The following is a 23822-nucleotide window of genomic DNA, read 5'->3' as shown; positions in this document are numbered from 1 at the left end:
CAACAGACTTCTTTCTTAAAAGACTGAATTATTCAATCAGTTGAATAAAAAAAAGTCAATTTTAATTGTGCTAATTAAATTGTGTTTTATTATGTCTATGTAACTCCCAAGAAGTTCATACTGAGAAGTTCATACTTCTATAGATTTTTTGATTTAGTGTTCCTGTGAGAAAAGAGAGACAGAGGACTCACAACAAGCTTCATAACAAACTTCCTAATATCTAGTAGTCAATACGAACTCTGTTTTTTCCACTCTCCTTTTACATCGCCTTTCTCTCCAGATGGCCCTCCATCCACTTGCATTCTGGTACTTCCTATCTTTTTTGGCCCTGCAAGACTCTGATAACTGTGATAATACTGTAATTTCCCTTACATGTGAGCACTGAATGATATGAAGTGCTTTATTTTATTTTTGGAAGAAATCTTTCTGTACCAGCCAATTGTTGCTAAATATAGTGGGAGGCTTATAGTATACAGTGCATGTTTAAATTTAAAGTGACACCTTACCATAAAAACTTGACTTCACAGTTTACTTGTACAACTGTATATGAAATATATAGTCATTAAAACTAGGCTAAAAAATGTGGGCTTTATAGTTGTTATTTGTATCTCGCTCAGTTTGTTAATGGGATATTGCAGATGTTTACTGGAGCAAGCATCGTCAGTTGTGGACGTAGGGATAAACGCCTACAATATTGGAAGACTACTTAGTTTGAAGTCTTTCTCTCTGCTAGCCTCCTTTTGAAATATTTCAGAAAAACTTGTTGAAAACCAGGTGATTCTGTAGCTAAGGCATTAGGCAGGGATTCAGGGAATTCTTGCTCTGACACAGGTTGCTTGTTAACCATTTGTTTTGTATGGCCAGTATTGCTCTCTAGTGTGCTTGAGAGATGCTCTGCAGCAGTGGCGAGCAGGGGACAGCAGAGGAGTTCCTGAAGTTCCCTGCTGCACTGTACAGCAACCCCTAGAAATGTAACTCAGAAACTGTTACTGGCAATGAGGCGTAAGTCAGTTATAAAGGGTCACTTGAGATTCAGCTCTCTCATTATAATATAATACTACAATATAAAACAAAATTTAAACCTGAAATTGCTGTAGAGAAGTCTGATTTAAGACCTGTGTACATCTTTACATTTTACTATAGGTTGTGTAAAGAACAGCTGGAGCTAGGATATTAAAGATATCTGCACTAAAGAAAAAGTATTTAATGTTTCATAGAACAATGTTAATCAAACTGGTTGGAGAACTGAAGTATGATTTAGATATTATAATTAAGAGTTATCTCAATTGGTACTGCTAAATGAGGTGTTTGTCCACAGAAAAGGAAGTATGGGGTTTTTGGTTGGGTTTTTTCCTTTCTTTTTTTCCCTCCCCTCCAGTTCTAATGACACTTTCTGATTTAATTGTTAGTTTAGCTCAGTTACTAGAGGAGCTGGGAAAAGGCCTACCTGTGACATGTCATACATACATATTAGGTAACATTCAAAGGCTTTTTTTCATTTGTTGCTGTGACTAAAGAACTAGAGCTTGAGAAGTATCTTGGGCTCTTTGACACAAATGGATCTTGGGCAGCATATATAACATCAAAGGATTTTTAACAACTCTGTAATTTCAAGCCCACTTTGTCATGCTGAAGTTGTTAAAATATTGCAATGGAAAGGCCATTTGGAGAACTGCTGTCTTTCCACCCCAAGAGAAGAATAGAGTTGATTACTGATGATCTCTTTTGGTTTCGTATCTCACATGTATCCATGAAGATTTCTTTGAGTTGGTGGTTTCAACCTGTTGTCTGTATACCTCTGAAGTCCCCCGCTGACTGCTTTTAAGTGTCCTGGGAAAGGTGATTAAGGAGAGCAGGATTATATGCGAAGCAACAATATGTGTATGGGAAATGGGAAGTTTCTTGAAGAGAATTAACATCTCCACTACTGGAGGCTTACGGATTAAAAAATAAAAAAATGGGAAAAAATTGACAGAACAGTTCAGTGATGTGACGTAAATATCACTTCAGACAGGATCTGCTCAGGCTGGTGTCTGACTGCAGTTACACCTCAGCGTATAGCAAAGTGTAGGGACCTCCTGTCCCAGCAAAGTGTATTGGGACCAGTACTGTTTAATATCTTTGTCAGTGACATAGACGGTGGGATTGAGTGCACCCTCAGCAAGTTTGCAGATGACACCAAGCTGAGTGGTGCGGTTGACACCCCTGAGGGACGGGATGCCACCCAGAGTGACCTGGACAAGCTTGAGAGGTGGGCCCATGGGAACTTCATGATGTTCAACAAGGCCAAGCGCAAGGTCCTGCACAACCCCCAGTGATTGAGAGCAGCCCTGCCGGGAGGGACTGGAGGGTACTGGTGGATGAAAAGCTGGACATGAGCTAGCAGTGTGTGCTCGCAGCCCAGAAAGCCAACTGTATCCTGGGCTGCATCAAAAGCAGCATGGCCAGCAGGTCGAGGGAGGTGATTCTGCCCCTCTACTCCACTCTGGTGAGACCCCACCTGCAGTACTGCATCCAGCTCTGGGGTCCCCAGCACAGGAAAGACATGGACCAGAGGAGGGCCACAAAAATGGTCAGAGGCACGGAACACCTGTCTTATGAGGAAAGTCTGAGAGCATTGGGGTTGCTCAGCTGGAAGAAGAGGAGGCTCCGGAGAGACTTTATTGCAGCCTTTCAATGCTTAAAGGGGGCTTGTAAGAAAGATGGGGACAGACTTCTTATCAGGGCCTGTTGCGATAGGACAAAGGTAATGATTTTGAACTAAAAGAGGGTAGATTCAGACTAGATATAAGGAAGAAATTTTTTACGATGAGGACGGTGAAACACGGGAACAGGTTGCCCAGAGAGGTGGTAGATGCTCCATCCCTGGATGTTTCAAGGTCAGGTTGGACAGGGCTCTGAGCAACCTGATCTAGTTGGAAGATGTCCCTGCTCGTTGCAGGAGAGCTCGGACTAGCTGAACTTTAAAGGTCCCTTCTGACCGAAGCCATTCTGTGATTCTATGATCTCTTCAGGGAGGAGTCCTGATGGTGAGTTCTGTGTTGGCTGATCAAGACTGTGTATCCTCACCTCACCTGGAAATAATGGATTGTACAGTGCCACCTTTTTTGGAAAGGACATGGAAAGACTGAAGAGAACTTATACTAAAAATATTATTTGCCTTTGGATTTTGGTGCCCAGTGACAGGACGAGAGGTAATGGGCACAAACTTGGTCATAGGAAGTTCCATCTAAACATGAGGAGGAACTTCTTTACTTTGAGGGTGGCAGAGCACTGGAACAAGCTGCCCAGAGAGGTTGTGGAGTCTCCTTCTCTGGAGGTATTCAAAACTCGCCTGGATGCATTCCTGTGCAATCTGCTCTAGGTGAACCTGCTCTGGTGGGGGGTTTGGACTAGATGATCTCCAGAGGTCCCTTCCAACTCCTATCATTCTGTGATTCTGTGTGATTTGAAGGCAACCGGGCATAACTGAGCCTTTCTGTGGAGCTGCAAATCTTGTAGTGGAAAGTGACAGCATGAAACCACAGTTACCTGAGTTGTTTGACAAGTTAGTATTAGTAAGCCAGCTAGAAAAAGATGGCTTTAGCCTGTGATAAGTACCCTCCATGTCTGTTAACTTATTCCATCAGAGAACCTTTGAGTAATTTGAGTCAGTGGGAATACGCTGGTGGGGAAGACAAACCCGATCACTGTTTCCATTTCACAGGGTGGAAACGTGCAGCTGGGTGATGCGCCTGGGGTTACGCAGGTGGCCACAAACTTCCTCCCTCTTCTGCCCCCGCCGCCCTGGGCAGGAGCTGCTCGGCTGCCTGGTGCTCCATGGGGTGCCTGCCTCAGGAGCCCTGCCTTGAGGAACAAGTGATGTTAACTCTTCTCAACTCCTGCGTGCTTTCTTGAATGCCACCTTGACTTCTCCTGTGCATTTATATGTCCTCAAAAAGGCAAAAAGCCTTTGGGTGTAGTCTTCTGTTCTGCTTTTGTCTTTTAGTATATCCAAAACATAACCACTGCAGCTTCGGAAGGTAACTTTCTGCATTTAAAGGACTTACACTAACTGTCTAATTGAAAAATCAAAAATTCTCATGCAGTACTGTAGGACTAATGCGTAAAAGGAGTATTAGCTGTGCACATGAAAATACCTACGTTACTTCAGTCCTAGAAAACCACCAATTTATTTTTTGCAAGTCACAAATGTAGAATTATTGAAATCTTAATCAGAGTATTTTCCTTTTAACTCAGGAACATGTTCTCTGAGTTGTAGATGCTGAAGAAGTAGATGCTTGCATTTGTAAGTAAAGCAAAGAAAACATAGTGGCGAAATATACATTGTACAGGAAAACCTGGGCTGCAAGTAGTTGAAGTACGATCTCCAGGTTGTCTTGCTCTTTCAGTGATTAACTGCTATATCAGTTATATAGTAGTTAATTAGACTTCTGATATACTTACTAGTAGGTGTAAAAGATAACTCTGGCTCCTCTCAGTCTCTTCTAAGTATCTCTACACCAACTTGTACAAACTTACCCCAAAACAAAGCACACCTAATTGCCTCAGTGGGTGGGGATGGGAGAAGCAGTTTACATTATAAATTAACTGGTGTGGAGAGCTGTCAAAGTAGGTCCTAAAGTAGGGGCTTCCGTTCTGGGAGCTCTGTGGTAATTTCTGTGGAAAACAATTCTTTTTTCTGAAGGAAGAATTTGTTCTACATTTATTTACCCTCATTGATTCAGATCTCTTGTGTTAGGGATGTTGTGTGTAGGAAGCTCTTGAGGAAGAACAAGTTTTCCAACACAACGTTAGAAAGAAGTGAAATTGTCTCGGAAGTTTTTTTAGTTGCAATGTTCCTGTTGCAAGTTAAGGCACATGCGAAGCAATTGGATACCAGCATCTCCTGCACTAACCCACTCCTTACAAGGATATCACTAATATTTACTTAGTGTAACCGTGTAAATGAACAACTGATGATCAGTAATTTCATAAATTGCTTACTTCTACTTTTCTCAAATCTCTGTCATCTAGAGTACCTAAAAATAAAAATGACTTGGGCATTGTTTTGGGAAAGTTGTCCAAACCAGGGAATAGAAAAGCTATTGCAAAAAGACACTGGGACTGTGGCATCTTCATTTTAAAAGTAACCCATTCTCTTCTTAAACAGCACTGTTGCATTTTGTATGACAATCATGATACGAGCAAAGACAATTTGTAGTCAAAGATGTTATAAATACGACAATTTGAAATTACAGAGGTTTTGCTTAGGGTATCTGAGTAGTCACATTCATAGCTGTGATGATTTGAGGATGTGAGTGAAGTAAGGCTTATAAAAGAGGTAATACTTAAGGTTTTTTTTCCTGACTGTATTGACCAGTGTAATTATAAAAGCTTTTTGGGTAACCAACCCCTTTTTTCAAGTTTGAAGGTAAAACTTCTGCAACCAGAAGCTTGTCTTACCAGCCAGCCCTATTAGTCTGCATAATAGAGATTTCCTTTCCCTAGAAATTAAACATAAATGGTTGTTCTAAGCATATTTAACTCATTTCTGAACTAGTATGGTCAGTGTTTGTCATATTCCAAATTACATTTGTTAAAATACATTTATTTTTCAATCTAAACAAGATTTTGCTGTTGCTTTTTACTGTCACCAGACGTTAGGAGCAACTTACTTGTAAAGGTTGTCTGGGCCATTGAGTTGAGCCTCCAGCTGTCACATGTATCATCTTATGAACTACTTTTCATAACCTTATCAAACTTCAATTTAAAGAGCACTTGGCTTTTGCTCCCAGTACTCACTCCTTATTGAAATTCTGACCCAAATCCAGTTACTCTGAATGTTGGAATGGGCATCTAACTTTATATCCTAAATTTATTAGTCACTGGGTTTAAAACCAGTTTGCTCTGATGTCAATTTTACCCATCTTAATTCTTTTTGTTTCCTGTATTAGGATCTGCCAATGTTTCCATAAATAGCAATCTAGCTAAAGTAAGTAAAATTCCCTTTAGCCTTCTCCTTCAAGATAATCCATACCTGTATCTGAGGTCTCATTGTTGTTGATGTAGGTGATCAGAATTGTGTACCGTATGGTACTATGGCACAAATACTTTCCTGGGTTTACTGGGAGCCATCTTGTGAGGCACTTTTTATTTTCTTTTCTTCTTTCTACATCGCACCAGTTGTTTATAGACATCCTGTGGTTAAGTACAAACCACTTTAGTCTTCAGCTACACAGTCTTATTTTATGTAAATGTAAATGAATACCAAAAATCAGGGGTAATAACAAAGCACAAAAATTATAAGTACTGAAGTATTTCAAGTTTGGAAATGCGTATGAAATGCTATTTAAATTTGTAAGGGCTTTCCACTGATGGGCTTAATTTCTTCAGTAGCATTTTGAAGTTGCGAGGTGTCCACAAATTTCCAAGCATCTCATTTAAAACTAGGATTCTGAGTAAGCACAAGCTGCTCTACTGCTGCTAGAGCTGCAGCTGCGTAATGCTTAAAGGACACCTTCCTTCGCAATAACATTTAAAAATACTGATTCCTCTTACTCATCTGCAATCCTCTTCCCACAGCTTGAGATTAGGGCTATAATGGAACCTATTATAGACAAAAGGTCTATGACTCAGCCATTGAGCCATGCAAACTCTTGGCTTCTTTAATGGGCACCATTAAATCTTTAGTAGTTTTTCTCTCATAAAATAGGTATCGTTGGTGTAAAATGCATCACTGCTGAAGATATATTGTACCTTTTGCCCTCTGATTTCCATGAGTTGATCAACTATAGGCGTTTAAAGGCTAGTTAATTGGAGAGAGTTTTCTAGAATTACTGCTTTTCCTTAACTATTTAGGAGCATATCTAAAACAAAATGTAAGAAAGCCATCTCACAAGTTGTTATGTTTTCAGGTTATTTTCCTTTTCTATTTAGAGATGGGAGATGGAAAAGAAAAACCTGCCTTTCCATTGTATTTTGTTTTATCTTCATAGAACTTATTTAACCTGAGAACTGGGTATCTTCTACGTGACAGTATGGAAAATGTTAAATTCTTGAGTATGTAACCAGGGAAGAACCTGCATGATTTAGTTGAGTTGTTTTTCCTGTTGCAGGGTTTTGGGGTTTGGGGGTTTTTTTGGGGGTTTTGTTTTTGTTTTTTTACATATTGGAGAGTGAACGTGGAAACAGCTGTAGTTTGGGAACGGGATCAGATATCAGTAGAGGAAATTTAAAGAACACCGTGGAAGTTAAATGTTTGAATACATATGTATATAGTTGTAAATATATGTATGTAAGGAAAAAAAAGTAGCTTTTAACTCTTCTTTTGTTGTCTCCCTGCATACTTAATATGTGATACCTTAGAGTTTTTAATTATTTATATTGTTGTAAACATCAATGCCTCTGAAAGAGGGGTGTGATGAGGACATCCAGAAAACTATAATTGTTCGTTACCACCTGCAGAGTCTGCCTTGTTTGTATGTACAGTTGGCAAGAAGTCTTTGGTTGTTATGTTTGTATATACTTTGTTGAAAGAAACAAGAAACAACAATTAGTTGTAGAAAATGTTAAACTATGTAATTTAATACACATATTTTAAGTGATTGCGTTTACAGAATGATAGCAAGCTGCAAAGCTGGAAGTTAAGAAAGATCCGAAGTAGGACTGTCGCTACATGTTCCTTGTGCCTATGAAATAGGATGCAATTTGTGTACGCAACCATGTTTTCTCTGTTCCATTTCTTCTACCTGCAGAAGATCTTCTGTGATATAAGTGGCTGTTTAATTTGTTTGTTTTTATTATTTGTGGTATGGCCTAGTAGTTACTTACTGTATATTTTCCAGTAAACCCAATCTTGAATATCACTGAATCTCATGAAACAGACTGACTCTTCCTACAAATGCTATCTCTCTTCATATCTTGGTAAAGAATTAATAGCTAAATGAACTTTTTTAATTGTAATTTTAATCATAACATAGAAAAACCTCAACAACCACTAATTAATTTATCTTCTGAACTCCCCTGCAATGTGTATTCTCCATTTTACATATGAGGAAACCAAGACAGAGGGACAGGCAGTTACCTGAGGCCAGTGATAGAGATGGGATTTAGGGCTGGCTTAGTGTGCGTTAAGGCTGGGCTGTATTGCCCTAATGCTGAAGCCAGTAGTTATCTGAGTAGGTACTCTCTTGCAGTCATGGTTGGGCACTTCTCACGAAGAGGGTCCATGGCAAGACCTTTGCTGGAGATCCATGTTAGAAAGAAATGAGTGTGTAATTTAAAAGAAAAAAAAAAACAAAAAAACAAAAAACAAAAACCCCTTCTGGAAAAAAATAGAAAAGTATCTCAGTGAGTTGAGGCTGGTGGAAAAAAGGACAGTAAATTATTTTGCCTGACGTGCACTGCTTTCATCACAGACTGTCTCCTTGCAGTCTTTCCTTTTTCTGTACTTAAGGTTTCAAGGTAACGTGAGTCTTCTCTTCAGGATAATATCTTAGTCATTCAGATCTGATTTAATCTAGGAGTGTCATACATCCTGTGTGCTGAATGAGATAGCAATTCTGGAGGTAACTAGGGGGGAGTCAGCCTGTATGTTAGAAATATTAATGTAAAAAGTTAAGTAGTAGGAAGTACAATTTGTTTCATAAGCGACACTAATGACATTCATTCTTTGTTTTCAAGTATTTGAAATACTTAATAATTCAGACTGCTATTTAAAGAAAAATATGTTTATAATTCATAATAGTTTTTCTTAGGGTTACAGTGAACTTTAAATAATCTTTTCCCAAGACAGCAGTGCATGCTTACTATTTCACTTGCAGGGTGACTCATTTGGTCAATGTCTGGAGAAAGCTTTTGAATTTCTGCTGGAGAAGAACAGTTTAACATTGGATAAAAATGGGTTAGAAAAGTCACTCCAACTCATTAGGGACAGCTAATATAAATAAAAGTGGTAGTGGGGTTTTGGGAGTTTCTTTTTCTCTTCTGATGTGGACTTCTTTGTAACTAAGGAAATGGCGTTGAGAACATCAAAACAAAATGTTACCTTTTACATTATTTTAAGTTGTGAATCTCCTAGTACCAAGCATGCTTACCTGGACTGTGAGACTGAAACAGCAACAAGTAAAACACTTTGAGATTCGGAGTAGACTTAAACAGTAGAGACAGGATGATTGAGCTACTGTCTGTATCATCTTATGATATCGGAAAACATTTACCAAATGTGGCTTTTTTTTTTTTTGAAAGTTCTGAAATGACATCCTTTTCATCAGAGTAAGCCAGCAAACTTAAAGATTAAAAGTCATAAAAATAATTTAAAAAGTTGGTTTAGACTAGGTTTAACTTTCATTGCCTTGGTGGTGCCTTATGTATTTTACATGGTTAGAAGTCAATGGGATTGGAGAATTCTATGTGTTTTTAAAAATTTGTAGCAGAAAAGTTCTGAGTACAAGTTGTAGTTAAAAAAAGGCACTAGCTCAAGTAACAAATCAAAAAGATTTCATCTTTTGATTGTGGTTACAATGCAACTTCACCTTGCAGAGGGGGGAGAAGACAAGGTAAGAAAGAGAGTGTTGTATTATTTGTCTAGTGGGGTCTGTTGCAAGTCAAAATAAAATATTGATGAACTAAGAGTTTGTCAGCTCCAAACTGAAACCAGAGTGTACTTTCTGTGCTGGTAGCGTTTCTTCTAATGCTTTAAGCTCATTTTCTTATGCTGGTACGCTCTATCTGCAAGATATCCTGGTGAAATTGAAAAAATCTTGCTGCAAACCATGTAAGAATTCAGAATGTTTTATTATTTAATAAAAATACTTCTGGATGGTATTGTGGAAGTATCGCGGGACTTCGGTGGGACCTCCTTTCTAGGTACAGGAGTGAAAACTCAGGGGTTTGAGTCATTTGTCGCATCTGTTGAAATCTTAAACATCTAAGGCCGTTGCCCTTTTCTTGAGCTATTAGAATGTGATGTATATATATAACTTTGGGGAAAACCTGCTCTTTTTTCATGAGGGCTTGCAGATAGGAGAAGCGATCAAGTTCTTGGTACAGGCTTTCTAGGAATTGCATTCTCTTTTCACCAGCCTCATAATCGGATACACGTTTGTCATTAAACTGTTGATTGATACATTTTTCATATGTGCAGGCTTCTTAAACATGCATGTTTAGCAAGTCTAGAATCTGATGAGGGAGAACTTTTAAAACAAAAATGCTGGGCATTTGTTTTCTTAGGTATGTAAGGAAGGGGTTAGGAAAGTGTTAGAGAAGTTGTATCTTACTTAAAGTCTTACTAATGTGTTGGAACAAACTGTATGCTAACAAATTGTAATTGTCTAAAAATACATTTGAAACCATTTTGCTGGTGGTGGCTATCTTTCATATTTTTATGAATGTGTGAAGTAAAGCTCTTCAGTTGCTGCCCTCGTTCATTTCTACAAGAGAGGGCTTGGTGGGCAGCTGAGGTCCCCAGCCTGCCTCCCGAGAGCCAGCTTTCCCCGGCGGTGGGCTAGACTCGTTGCAGACCCTTGCATTAGAGTGCCCTTGGAAGAGGGGCAAGAGGCTGCCCCAGGACAGGTGTGCATGGCAAAGCAGAGTGTGGCTTACCACAAGAAGGCCAAAAGAACTGGCTATGACTAGTGTCTTTCTAAGGCTTCTGAGGCTGGTAGGGAGCGACTGGAAGGTATCCAGGTGCAGAAGAAAGGACATGATACTGCATGTATAGCAGTGTGGCACATAGTCGTGGACATGAAGTGTATAAAGCTGAGTTTGAGGACTTCCTGGCAAAGGCATGATGTAAAAAAAATAATAAAATACATACACACGCAGTGGTGCCAGGTAAATAGATAGGGGCAATACGCACTTACATCCACGTTGCTCCCATCTGTGCTCATCTCTGCTCCTAGTGTGCTTTCTTACAGTCTTTATTGCAGTTTGGTCCTTTTGATTCATTGTTAAAGTTGTAAAGCATTTTGTACTGTCCTTACAAGCCACAGAGTAGGGCTCACAGGATGTCCATCAAACAGGTGGTATTTTTGAAGCTTGTATTTCCTTGATCCTTAGGCACTGCAGAGCAGGCAGGAGAAACAAAAACTTTCTGGCCTGCTAGTCTTGGGCTTCATCTAGTAAAGAAAAAAAAAAACGCAACATGCTGCTTTTCTCTCCGTTGTTGTTCTCCCTTCCTTAGATTAAAGTGCACTTTATTTGATGTGAAGTATGGGAAGGTGAAGTGTGCTTTATCTGAATTCAGATAAAGCATACTTTATTAGAGATTTTGCAAATCCGAAAAGAGGTATCACTTCTGAATTTACATATACAACTTATATACTATTAAAAACTTAAGAATATATCTGTTATGTAAACATATAAAATACCTACATGTCTTACTACCTCACACCTTACATATTTGCATCTATAGCCTGTTAAATAAGTTTTCCTGTTAACTCTTTTGGGGGTTAGAAGGGGCGGGGGAAAAAAAGTACCAGAATAGAAATGTTTTTGCTGTTGTGGCAAGTAATGCTTTTGCTGTTACTGCTGCTTGCAGTAGCGAAGGCACAGGCAGAACTTTTTTGGTTGTCTGCAGTCAGAAGAAGCAGCATTGGCGCTACATACGCTGGTCTTTGATTTTCTCCTTAGTCATAAACCTGATGCCATTTGCTCTGTGCTACTGTGATTTAGATTTGATAACAGTAGGGAAACGTATTGATAGCAGTAGATATGAGCTAATTAAGGTTCCTCTTCAAATGGTTCTCTGACTTTAAGTCTTCTGTAGAAAAACAAAATTTTAGGGGACATGTATCACTTTAGTTACTATGGCAGGCTGTAAGCGCTCAGTACACCAAGTCAGTCACGGCTGTTTTGTTGGGTTTTCTTTCTCTGGGTAGGGGACAGGGTGTTGAGTGGAAATCATAGTTGGTACCAGAGTGTCCTAACCTCTGGTGATGGCAATAGAGTGTGATGTAGGAACGGGTTGCCCTTCAGAGAGGCTGGATCTCTGCATATCTGACGTTTAGTAACTGAATGGAGAGAATTCTGCTGGCGGAGGGAGGAGGCTGCGTGTACAGGGCAGTATGCTTCCCCTCTTCCCTCAGGACCCTGGATTTCAAAGCATGACTGTGAAATGTGCCCAAGAGAGGGAGAATGTTCGTGTTTTACTATTTTGGAGGAACTGCTTTGCTTTCACAGTGGAGCTGAAGGGCTGTGGGGAACGTGGAGGCAAGCCCAAGAGCAACAACTCAGCCTGTGTATATGCTAAAATGTGAGGTTAGTTTTTATAATGCGTGTGTATTTAATAATAGCAGTTTCAATATTACTGTTTTGGTTGAACACGCGAAGGTGCTTCGTCCCCTATTCCCCCTTTTCTGGAGAAGTTGAAGTATTGTGCTAGGTCCATTGGAAACCATTTCAACCTGACATGTTCTTACTTTACTGCGTGACTACCTATCTTGCCTGGAGATGTGCAGCCACCACCTTCTTTTAGAAGGGTTGGAAAAAAACGGTGGCAAACCTCCTGGATATTCTCTAATCCAAGGAATTCTCTAGTAAGCACTAGGTATCTTGATAGCTGTGCTTGGGCGTAACTTCACAGACATAACTTCACAAAGAAAATATCCACATTTTTAAATACAGGTCCTATTCGGCAGAAGTAAGGTGTTAAGAAAAAGATGCTTATGGGCCATTTTACAGTAGGACTTTTGCTGGTCTGCCTGTCATTTTCCCACCTGTGGTATAGACTGCATAGCATAAACTCTGCAAAACTTCCACGGTAAAACTCACGTTAGTGTGTTTCTGGCATGTCTACTGTTTGATAATGGAGCATACACAGAAGTGAGGTTTACTTCGACCGTGGCTGTGCAGGAAAGGGAGGCTTGAGGTAGAGCACGAGCTGTCAACATGAGCAATGCAGCTTTTGCCAGTAGGATTCGGTACCTAATTGTCCCACCCTTTCGATGTGTCCCTGCAGCTAGAGTTAGTAAAAACTTGCCAAAATTGTCGGTCTTTGACCAGTCTACGTGGTGGTGATGGAGAGTGGAGAGTCAGGCTTGTGCTAGCTACTGGTGTGTAATATTTAGGACCTGCCCTGCTTGCATATTTAGGACCTGCCCTGCTTGCATAAGGAGCAATCTTATGCTGCTGTTTAAGCCAGTATAGATTACAAAGTAATCTGTAGCAAAAAAAGTATTAATAAAATGTCTGTCTCGCAGATCATTGCATTAGCAGTTAAGTACAATCAGTGTGGTAGCTATTGCAGTTTCTTGCATGGAAAGCTAATCTGGAGCATACACGCTTCATTATCATAGGGGTGGCAGTTGTCTGATACTGTCTGATCAACACTGATGTCGATTCTGATCGATGGTCAGCAACCTAAGAGCTCTCTTACGGGATAAGTTAGTTGTTCTTGAGCTGTGAACAAACCATCAGCACTCATTGCAGCGGCTAATACTCCATACGTTTAGTAGTATCTCTCACTTTATGTGAGCATGAAACGGTGTTGCTACATACGATTGCTACAAAATATAATGGGATGTTTGGTTTTTGGATAGCCACATTAGTGTCATTCATCTTTTGTAATCTGTTTTATTCCACAGAGTACATGACCAGAAAATAAATAATTCTAATACTGTAGCTGTGCTGAGACTCAATTAAGGAACTCTGTGTTTTGTATAGCATGTTTTTATTCTTCCACACACAGTAATTGGGTGGTATTTTCAGCTCCCCAAATCAGCAATGAGTGTACTTTTGCAGTGGTGGCTGAGGGCATTAAGATCGGTTTTAATCACTTCCACTCCACTGTTAGGATGCTGCTGGCATCACAATAAGTTGTTTTGATTCAGAGTTTTTCAGAACACTTTGGATCAGCAAGTTTTAACTTTTTAGTAGTTGCACCTGTTTTTCAAAAAGTCATCATTAGTAGTAAGAGAGCAGGAGGACTTGCTTAAGAGATAAAATGGTATTGCAGCAGCACTTCACTAAAACACGAACTTTTTTCATGCAAAGTGATTTTTAATTGTCAAATTATGTCTTGCTAAGAAGGTATTAATAGAACTTTTGTTTTCCATGCATTTTCATCTGTATTTTGTAGAAGTATGGCAAGAGATGTAGTAAACCACAAGATTCCTGTGGAGTTTGCAAAATAGTCGTCTTTCATTTTCATCTGGTGTGATGTCTTCCCTTTATTACAGAAAAGATCAGTGACAACGCTTGTTGGTTTATAAATGCAAGTTGGCACTTTGGACCTACAGTGTTTTTAGAGGAGTTTCTGAAGTACTGAGTTATCAGTTGTTTCTAAACAGCATCATATTGCCCAAAATATTTTAAGGTAATACTAAGTATTTTCACATAGTAAAGTAAAAAAGACACGTACATCTTCAGTTCAAGGCAGTAGTTTCACAGAAAAGGGAAGGGATCATCATTCACAATAAAGGAGGAGAAGCTGATTGGTAAAGCAGATTTTGGAAAGAATTATGGGTGTGAGCGTGGTCTTGAGGATGTTTCTGGACTTTAGCTACTATAGGAAAAAAACTGTACAGCTGTACTGTTGTTGAATGTAGGTACTGGTATTTGGTGGCTATTTTGGAGTTGGTGTGGATTCCTGTTTACTCTGGAGTTTTTACTGATATGTGAGCTTTGCAGACGGACAGCGTCTGAAAAGTATTTACTTATGTTGGTCTAGAAAAGCTGAAGCATGCTTCAGGTGGAGGGAGGACCAAGGCAGGCCTAATGCTGAAAGTTTTGATGAGACAAGTTGAGAGTTGCAGGGACAAAGCAATGTATAAAGACATGAGGAGGAAACTTTACAAATTATTTGTTTGGAGGATAGTCAAGATGAATAGTGTTTTCCAAATAATCCAGAGGGATGATGAATCCTTCCATTAACCTTTGAAAGGAAGAATCGTTGAGCGATTTCTACATGTGATGGCTTTTAACACCTTGGGGACCTTGCTATCAGGAAGGATGCAAATTCAAAATGAGTGATGTCTGTGGCACTAGGTAGAGCTGCTTCCAGAAGCAATGCTGTAGTCCGTCTTCTGTTTTAAAAGAACTTTCTTTGGTTGCAGGTTGCTGTTTTACCTTTTCCAAAATGAAGGTGATAATTGAACAGGACTGCAATTGCTGCAAATAAGAATATTCAGTAGTGATTTACCTAACATGAAATTATCCATTGTATAGATATCATATTGGAGAGGTTTGTGTTTTGGAGCCAGTGGAATTGACTTGAGCACTTGCTCTACTGTTACACAACTTAGTTAATAAACCAAAGTTCAAGAAACTTTAAAGAAAATGTGGTTACAGTAGATTGTTTTCAAAATATGGGAAAGACCAGGGAGTCTGGAAATACCTGTGAGGGAAATTAAAGTAGTCCTAGTAAAAATGAGCTTTTTTTTTTTTTGGTTGGTGCTGATGTTTAAATTTCACAAAGTTAGCTGAATCATGTCTCATACTTTTGCTGCTCCTCCTTCATACTTCTTAAAGCTCAATATTGGCTCAAGTTGCTGCTCTGCTAGGGAACTGACACTCAGCTACTTTCAGTGCTTAAGTACAGCTGATTGCAGTTCAATCCTTGTTCAAGCAACAGAAAGATTCTCCTCCTTAACCTCCCTCCCTGCCACTAACCCTCGCTGGATTACTCCTACATCCTGTCCATCTTGCTACTTTACATAACAGGCCTGGTTTGAGACATCTATCTGTGCTTTGGGCTGCAGAGAATGAGCTTAGCTCTAAACGTGTTAGCAGCTGTGAAATGCAGGCCGCTTCATTTTTAATTTTTTTAATCTTGGTGATACATGTTTGGAAGTTTAAAAATAGTTTGAATTCCAGAAAAGTGAGATTTTTTGCACTCCAGAAACAATTTTTCAAATAGTGTTTTCATTTATTATTTGCTTGGACATTGTTGGCTTTCACTGATAATGCAAAAGCACATTGCCGCCCTGGGTAACCTGTTGAGCTGCAAGTTGTTTTAACTCCTCAGAGTTCCCGAAGAATCTGTGTTTTGCTCTTATAAGCTGCGACCTTTAGGAGTGTCCTGCATTGTGGTATTGCATGTTAATAGCATTGATTAACTGTCAAGCAGTGGGAATTGATGAGAAAATGTCCATTGTAAAATTAAATGGTATTACTGAAGACTGTACCATGCTGCTGGTTAGGGTGGTGACTAGCCCCAGTAGTCAGTGGTAGGAGTATTAATGTGAGCTCCAGGTTTTTTCACATGATTAAAACAGGCCATCTGTTCTTTGTTAAATGTTTACAAAAACAGCTTTTCTCTAAAAGATTTAAAGAGATGTGGGTCTAGTAAACACACCAATATTTTTGAGCACCTTTTCCACCTTATTTCAAATAATAGCAAAAATAATTCTGCTGCAGTATTAAATAGGATTAATACCTATTTGTGTTTAATCTTCACTGGTTTCCTTCCTGTGGAAGATTAAATTCTGTACCAACGTACTAAATTATGGCTTTGTTATTACTAAAAGCAGCAGGAGAAGCGACTCCTCTGAAGTATGCAGATACATTTTTCAATCTTTTGGTAAAAACTTGTAATATACTTGTTTTTTTATTTTGTAAATGGAAAATGGGGTTCTTTCATTAGAAATCGTGACCCTGTAACTAGAGTTAATCCTTTGTAGATTTAAAGAAGTAGAACTATTTGAAATAATTCCCTGTGGTAGACTTAAACTAATATTTACTAGTGAAAGCATGTTCTTCTTCCTTTTCTCCCCTCTTAAGAAAGAGCAGACCACTGGTTTGGGGTAAGAAAATGCATCTTTCAAGCTGCTTCCGATCTGCTCACTAGATTTGTGCTGCTCCTACACAGCTTCACACTAGGGAGCAATGTGGGGTTGTCAGTTAGGGAAAAACCGTTTCAGCATATTGCAAAAGTGTAGGCACAGACTTCCTAGAAAAATAAAGTTAATCACACCCATTTCTTTGAAAGAGTGCTACAATTTAAAGCTCACCTATACGTGAATTACAAAAGATGCCAAACTGCAAAGGGAGTGGCATGTGGCAAAATTAATGTGTTTCCAAGTAATAGGAAATGTAACTAAAGCCTAATTAGGGCAGAGTTGGCTTTTTGTAGCTTGATGTTTTGGGGATTGTGAATGATAGGAAACAAAACCATAATAATTTAATTTGTATGCCTGGTAATGCATGTAACTTGGTACTGTAAATAAAAGGGAGTAGGTTTGGGTTTTTAATATTTATTTCGTGCATAACATTAATGTATAGCCTAAGTTATTTTAGAGCCTGAGAATTACTCTTGTGGATAAGCTTTCTGAGGTAGTAAGAATCTGAATTTTCATAGGATGCCATCTTCCAGAAGGAGTTACTGAGTACTACAGTGTGGAAACAATCATTGTCATTCTCAGTGCTTTGCCTTCTGGCCAGACCTTGCATTAAAACTACAAATGTCAAATCATGAAGGGCTGACATTGCTGTTGTGGAGGCTTGGAAAGCTGTCTGCCTTACATTGAGATTTGCTTATGACTGTGCTGAAAGTTGTTGTTCAGACTTCTAAAACAAACAAGCAAACAAACAAAAAAACCCAACCCATCAGTCTTAGAAAGGAGACAAGGATTAATTTTTTTAATTAGATTAAAAAGCTAATGAGAATACTCAAGCATGTATAAAACTTCATATTGATTTCAGTGACACAGTCATATCACTGATGAAGGTGTAACCTTGAAAATTTTATAGAACTAAATTTACGTGGCATTAGTGGATTTCTTATGGTTTTAAATATTTGTTGGCTTGGCTGTTTTACGTGCTTAAGATGAAGAAAAATAAATTAAACTACCAATTTTGATTTGTTCTAGAAAGTTGTGCCTTATACATAAGCTTTTAGATAGTTGTAGAAGTCTCTTAATACTGCAAACAAATGCTGTAGTGCTAAACACAAGGTTCTTGCTCAATACAGATTTTACAAATAAAGAAAAACTTAGATTTCTTATATATTAGACACAGCAAGTGAACAGTATTTAGTATTTAGAAAGAGGACTGAGTATTGCGGTGGGCTGCTCGGTGAAGGCATTGATGAAACTTGCACTCAAGTTCTCTGAAAAACGTAGGATGCATGAGAGATGAAATGGCAAATAATATAGAAATATATTGACTGCCTTGGGAAAATGTAGGTTAAAAGTACCGCTCTGAAAACCTATGGATAAGAAGTACTTACAGGTGATCTGTGTAATATTCTTGTCTTTTCCTACCTAAAAATAAGTGTTAGACAGTACAAGTACATAACAGTCTGAGGTACAGAGAAGACAGTTTTGGTCTGTGTCACAAAACAAATCTGAGGAGACACTCAATTCAGTCAAACAAATTCAAAACCAATTAGAAAAATTTAAAATATCTCTATTTTATGTAACGTATAATTGGACTGCAGAACTCATTGGCACCACTGACTTCCTGGGATCAGTGTTTTCTATATAGATATCCAGTCTTTGTGAATTTTCCAGCATGAAGATATGCAAGTGTTACAGTGACTACAGATTTCTAGAAGAGGTGTTGGCTCATACTTTGGGATGCCTAACGTGAGATTGTCTTGAGGTGGGGCTGATTGATGTGGTGCTAATGCAATGGGTGCATCAGGTTTGCATTAGAGCTGAGTCTCCACTGCAACTATAGACCCTGTTGCACTAAAAAATATCTTAATAAACAGGTGGAGGACAGAAACATGCAGAAGTCATCCTGGAAGTTCTTGGTTAAGCCAAGTAGACCCAGATCTTCGGTCTGGCACTCAGACCTTCCCTCTTGTCCTGGAGTCTCTTCCATAAGAACTGTAGTATCTAGCTCATACTGTTCAAACCTCTCCCAAACAGCAATAGAGTTGTCTTCAAGCCTTGCTCCTTCTGCTGTTTAGGTAGCTTCTGAGTATGTATCTCCAGGGCACAGCATTTTTTTGCTCCTGTGAAGAAATGCTGAAAATAGTTAGGACTGCACTGATTCAGTTTGATTACATTCAGAAAACTGTATTAATGTATTTGGAAAAATACACATGCATTCACTTTCTCATGTAATGATACTAAGAATTTTATTTCCTAATCTTAGAGTCCATTGTTTTTTTTAGAACCAGGTAGCTAAAGTGTATGTCTGTGTATGCCCATTAGTTCTCCTTACGCTGAGGGACTGGGTTTGTAGTCATTCGTTTGCACGCTTGCCACTCCTAAGTAAGTGCAGTTTGAATAAAAAGTGGAGAAAAGGAAACATGAATAACATTACAGACAGTTACACAGGCACTGCTATTCCTGGAAGTAAAATTCTGATTTGCTATAAATCTTTCTTCTCCCCAGTTCAATGGATCAAACATCTCAAATGGCTGGACTTCGTGACCATGGCTAATGGGGAGCTCTTCCACCTGGCATCATGCCGACTTAATTTTTAGGGAGGAGAAACAGAGAGCGAAAGAGGGTGGGAAAACGGTCTGGCCCTGTATGCAGTTACAAGAAAGACATCAGTACGGTGTCATGCTATTACTTTTCATTCTGAAAAGCACTGTCATCCCGCATTTAAAACCATGGGCAGGCAGTGAGGAGAAGCAGGTTAGAGCTTTGATATGCTGCAAAGTCATGGTAGAGCTTAGACATTTTTTCATTACAGACATACGGATCTTTGTTTAGAACAGAACCATTAAGAGGAAAAGAGTTGCAAATATATCTGTTATGTTTAGTCCAGGCACTTGACATTTGTGTAATGATACATAGGTTTTCATGTATGTTGTAAGTCTGGTGTAAACCTGATACACTATACAGACTTTGAAATAGGATGTTTTTGCAGGTTCACAAACACTTCAGGTAGTTCTCTGTCTAATCTGTAGCAGAAACAAATCTGTTTCAATTATAAGTGGAGAGCTATGGATCTTTGACATAAAACATAACATTATATTACATTTTAAAGTGGCTTAATCCTTCACGTGCTGCTCAAAATACCTCCTGTCACAGCTGAACCAATGTAAATTGCCTTGATTCATTTTTTATAAATATAGCCTATGAATATACTTTATTTTCTCTTGCATGTCTAGAAACAAACTTTAACAATTTTTTTCCCGAGGACAAAATTCCAGTGAAACTAAATAATTTGTGACAAGTTATTCATTCTACTAAAAACTATTTTGAAATATCTGAAATAACAATTGCTTTCCTTTTGCATCTAAATGGTGAAGACTGTTAATATTGCCTATACTTCCACTTCGTGTACAAGCTTTAGAATAATTTTACCCTTGCTATGTCACGAATTTCTGGTCATTTTGCTACTGTTTTAACTGCAGAAAACTTTGTTTTTTACTGTTATACTGTACGATGTTTCAGAGACGCTACTAGGTTAATCTTCTGCTTAGTATTTTCTCCCTCTGTAACTTCTTGCTCCAAAAGAGCAAAGTTTTAGAAATCAAAGTTGCAAATCTACAATTTTATTTCTATTTGTCTCTCTCAGCATTCTCCGTCGGAACCCTTTTTAGAGAAACCAGTGCCGGATATGACTCAGGTTAGTGGACCGAATACCCAGCTAGTGAAAAGCGATGATTATCTGCCATCAATTGAGCCACAGCCACAGCAAAAGAAAAAGAAAAAGAAAAACAATCACATTGCTGTAGAAGGTCCCAGTAAAGGTTTTGGTAAGGAAGACTTTCCTGGGGGACTTGACAGCCAGAATCTAAGCAGAAACTCAGTGGATTGCTCCCAAGAAGAGAAGAAGAAAAAGAAAAAGCCCAAGGCAAAAAAAGAACCGAAGGATCCTAAAGAACCTAAGGAAAAAAAGGAACCCAAGACGCCCAAAGTCCCTAAGACCCCTAAAGAGCCAAAGGAAAAGAAAGCAAAAAATACCACGCCAAAACCCAAGACCAGCAAAAAGGCTAGGTAAGTCAGGAAACTTCTATATGCGATCGGAGAAAAACAGTGTGTTTGTGGGATTTTTAGAGCATCTGTGCTAAATGGCGTGGGTGGAGAGGAAATCTTGTTTTGTCGTTTGCCTTCCACCATCTACAACATCGTGTTTTTGAGGAACTTGGGCACATTTCTCTTGTTTGGCTTTCCTGTTCATGGCTTCACAGTTACTTTAAACAAGTTGGAAAGGCAGAAGGTTAATTTTTCAGGGCATAAAAATTTCTGGACGTGTTAGATTTCAAAACGAACTCTTTCTCTTCTAATGCTCATCTGTCCTTGTGTGTGGTTTGTGTATTAAGAAATTAAATTGCTTCAACATTAATGTACGTTTGACCAAATCCTGAGATGAAGGCTTAGAGTAAAAAGGTTTGACGTTTTTCTCTAAATGAAGAAGTAAGTTAAGTACTTACCATTGTTACAAGTTGTACAACCCTTACAGACACTATTTTATACTGACACAACCCATGGGCTATAAGCTCTGCTGTTAAAAAGGCATTTTTACATGGATATTGATGTATCCTCACTGTAGGGATTATATTCATTTTGCTGTTTCATGTAAAGACAATTTTCCTAGCGGAAAATCTTTGTGGATAGACCAGATGCTTCAACCCTATTTTTTAACTGTTTTCATTCAGCATCGTGTCCTTTATCAGGATAGGCTTAAAATGCTAGAGTAGTAAGAGAAAGAACAAACTGCCGTTACACATGAGTAAATACGTCATAGATAATAACACAGATTCTTTCCTTACCCCTCAACTCCCTAAACACCATGATTATAAATGCCTACTTGAAAGAAAACTGAGAGGAAAAAGACATTAAAGCTCAATTTTTTTTTCATTTGTACCTAGAATTTCTTACAACTGTTCTGAATTTGTTCCAAACATCTGAATCTGTTTTTCAAGATGTGGCTAGCGTTATAAAATATAACTTCCAGATGGAAGCACAGCCAGACTTGGTTAATCCAAATCAGTTTGCAAAATCCATTTGTATTAGGGTTTAAGAATTGCAGTTAATGAATCAGCTTTGCATATATTCTACAAGACTGACTATTGGTTAGGTTTGATACAGCTGTATGGCTAGATGAGGCACGGACAGTAAGATGTTACTTGTTCCTTTAGCAAGAAAGAGAAGTTTCTACATCAGCAGAGACAATGTTTCCTGAAGAATTTCAGGAATTACAAGCCAATTACACTGGCTTGTAAAATGAAATGTTGTCCTGAACAGGTTTGTATTAACTGTTCAGAAATTACAGTTGATCAGCGTATCCCTACTGCAGAAGTTACTTTGGCTGTGTTCCAGGCTGTCCTAAGGATGGGGTTTACATACATAGCAATTCACAGCTTAAAAAACTTCTGAAGTTATATATCTCCCAGTATGTGTTTTTGAAACCAAAATACTGTATCAGTTAAAATAACCTTTTTGTTCCATTTCCCTATACTCATAGGTTTAAAGGCCGAGCAGGCCATATTGCGTAGTATTGAGCATCTCCCAGCAATTTTTGCCACCAAGAAGTAAAAAGCCTTTTACTGCAGGGCTTCTCAGTCAGTGCAGTTTTACAAGGTCTTGACTACAATGAGGCTTTGTTTAATAAGCAATGGTTAGAAGGAGTCTGCCTCAAAAACATGCATGGGTTCCTGTGGCTGTGCTGGACGTGAGACCTCAGAGCTGGTCCGTCCCGTCCACTCAGTCCTAGTATCTCTTTGCGTGTCTTCTCTGAATCTTGGGATGTGCCATGCAGATTGAAGGAGCAGTGTTTCCTTTGAAAGAACAGATCACTGCTTTCTTAGTTGTATTTGTAGGAGAGTCTTTATCATCTTTCCCATGCAAGGATTCTTGTCCCTTGGTGGCTAGATGACTTATAGTATTGCAATAAGTACTAAGCCCTGTTGTTCTACCTGTGAGAGAACCGTGTTTGGAGCAGCATTAAGAGCATTTGTTGTTCCTTATGCTTACTCAGGGGCATGGAGAAAGTCCTACTTTTCCCATAATGAGCTTGTGTCTCTGTTACCAAATGCTCTCTTGAAAACAAGGTTGTTCTCATTTTGTGGTCTTGTCAGCTTCAGTATCAAACTTCTTCAAAGAACTCTGAGACTGTGTTGGGATGCTGTGCTGCCAAATTTTAAATTGGTGTAAGAAATTTGCTTACTTTGGCAGTATCACAGACTGGGGAACCTGTCCAGTGACAGATCACTGAATCAAGTTTTTAACTAAATCAACAGCCCAAATGTTTAATCATTTGAGCCACAGTATTTCAGCAGCACTAACTCCAGAAAGGAAGTATTACAGGAGCTGAGATAAGTGAGATTAATGCAAGTTAATACAGATTATGGATGATTATGTAGAAGTAAAATATTTTGATAAAGTAGTATCTGGCATGTGTTTACTACTACTGCTTATATTGCTCAGTATTTTGCTTCTAAGCATTGGAAGGAGTAGTGTGGGTTTTTTGGGGTTTGGTGGGGTTTTTTTTTAGATTTCTAAATGCTGTGCAAAACTCTAACGGTTTTCATTCCTGAATAAGCTGATCAGTTTTAATAAAAAAAGTTTTTGCTGTCATGTAAAATTCAGGTAAATAAAGTCAGATATAGAAAATTTATTTATTGAAGAGCAACAGTTCTTTGGATAGAGCATAACAAGTCCTTGATAGTTAATTTTGACACAGGCTGTATTAGAGTATACACATAGATAAAAAAATCTGGTATTCAAGTATCTTAACCATTTTGTAATTTAATATAGTTCATCATTTAACCCTGTTATTTCAGTTCCAATTTTGACTAATGGTATAATCCTTTTATAAAACAAACAACAACAAAAACCCAGAAACTTTATCCTTCACATCTCTTCTATCTTTCATGTAAGTTGTGACAAAATGAGCAGCCTGCCTCACTGAAATGCACCTTCATGTGACGGACAACAGTCAGATGGGAGAATGGAAGAAGCTGATTAATTTCATGCTTGTTTGAATAGCGG

At 38.6% G+C, this 23822-nt stretch overlaps 1 protein-coding gene across 2 annotated transcripts in view; it reads left to right on the top strand.

The window, feature by feature from the left end:
• CHD7 (chromodomain helicase DNA binding protein 7) overlaps positions 1 to 23822 on the top strand; it is an 89825-nt gene that overhangs the window by 11401 nt on the left and 54602 nt on the right. Inside the window, exon 2 of one of the 2 annotated variants that reach the window (XM_059815821.1) lies at positions 20404 to 20454. In XM_059815821.1, the coding sequence (XP_059671804.1) occupies positions 20404 to 20454 (51 nt within the window). Of the gene's footprint in view, positions 1 to 20403; positions 20826 to 23822 lie in introns of both variants that reach the window. The other variant, XM_059815820.1, reaches the window with a different exon arrangement.

This window comes from Gavia stellata, chromosome 3 (genome assembly GCF_030936135.1).
Source record: "Gavia stellata isolate bGavSte3 chromosome 3, bGavSte3.hap2, whole genome shotgun sequence".
Classification (NCBI taxonomy): Eukaryota; Metazoa; Chordata; class Aves; order Gaviiformes; family Gaviidae; genus Gavia; species Gavia stellata.
Note: the sequence above shows the minus strand (reverse complement) of the source record. Positions and strands in the feature narration are given on the sequence as shown.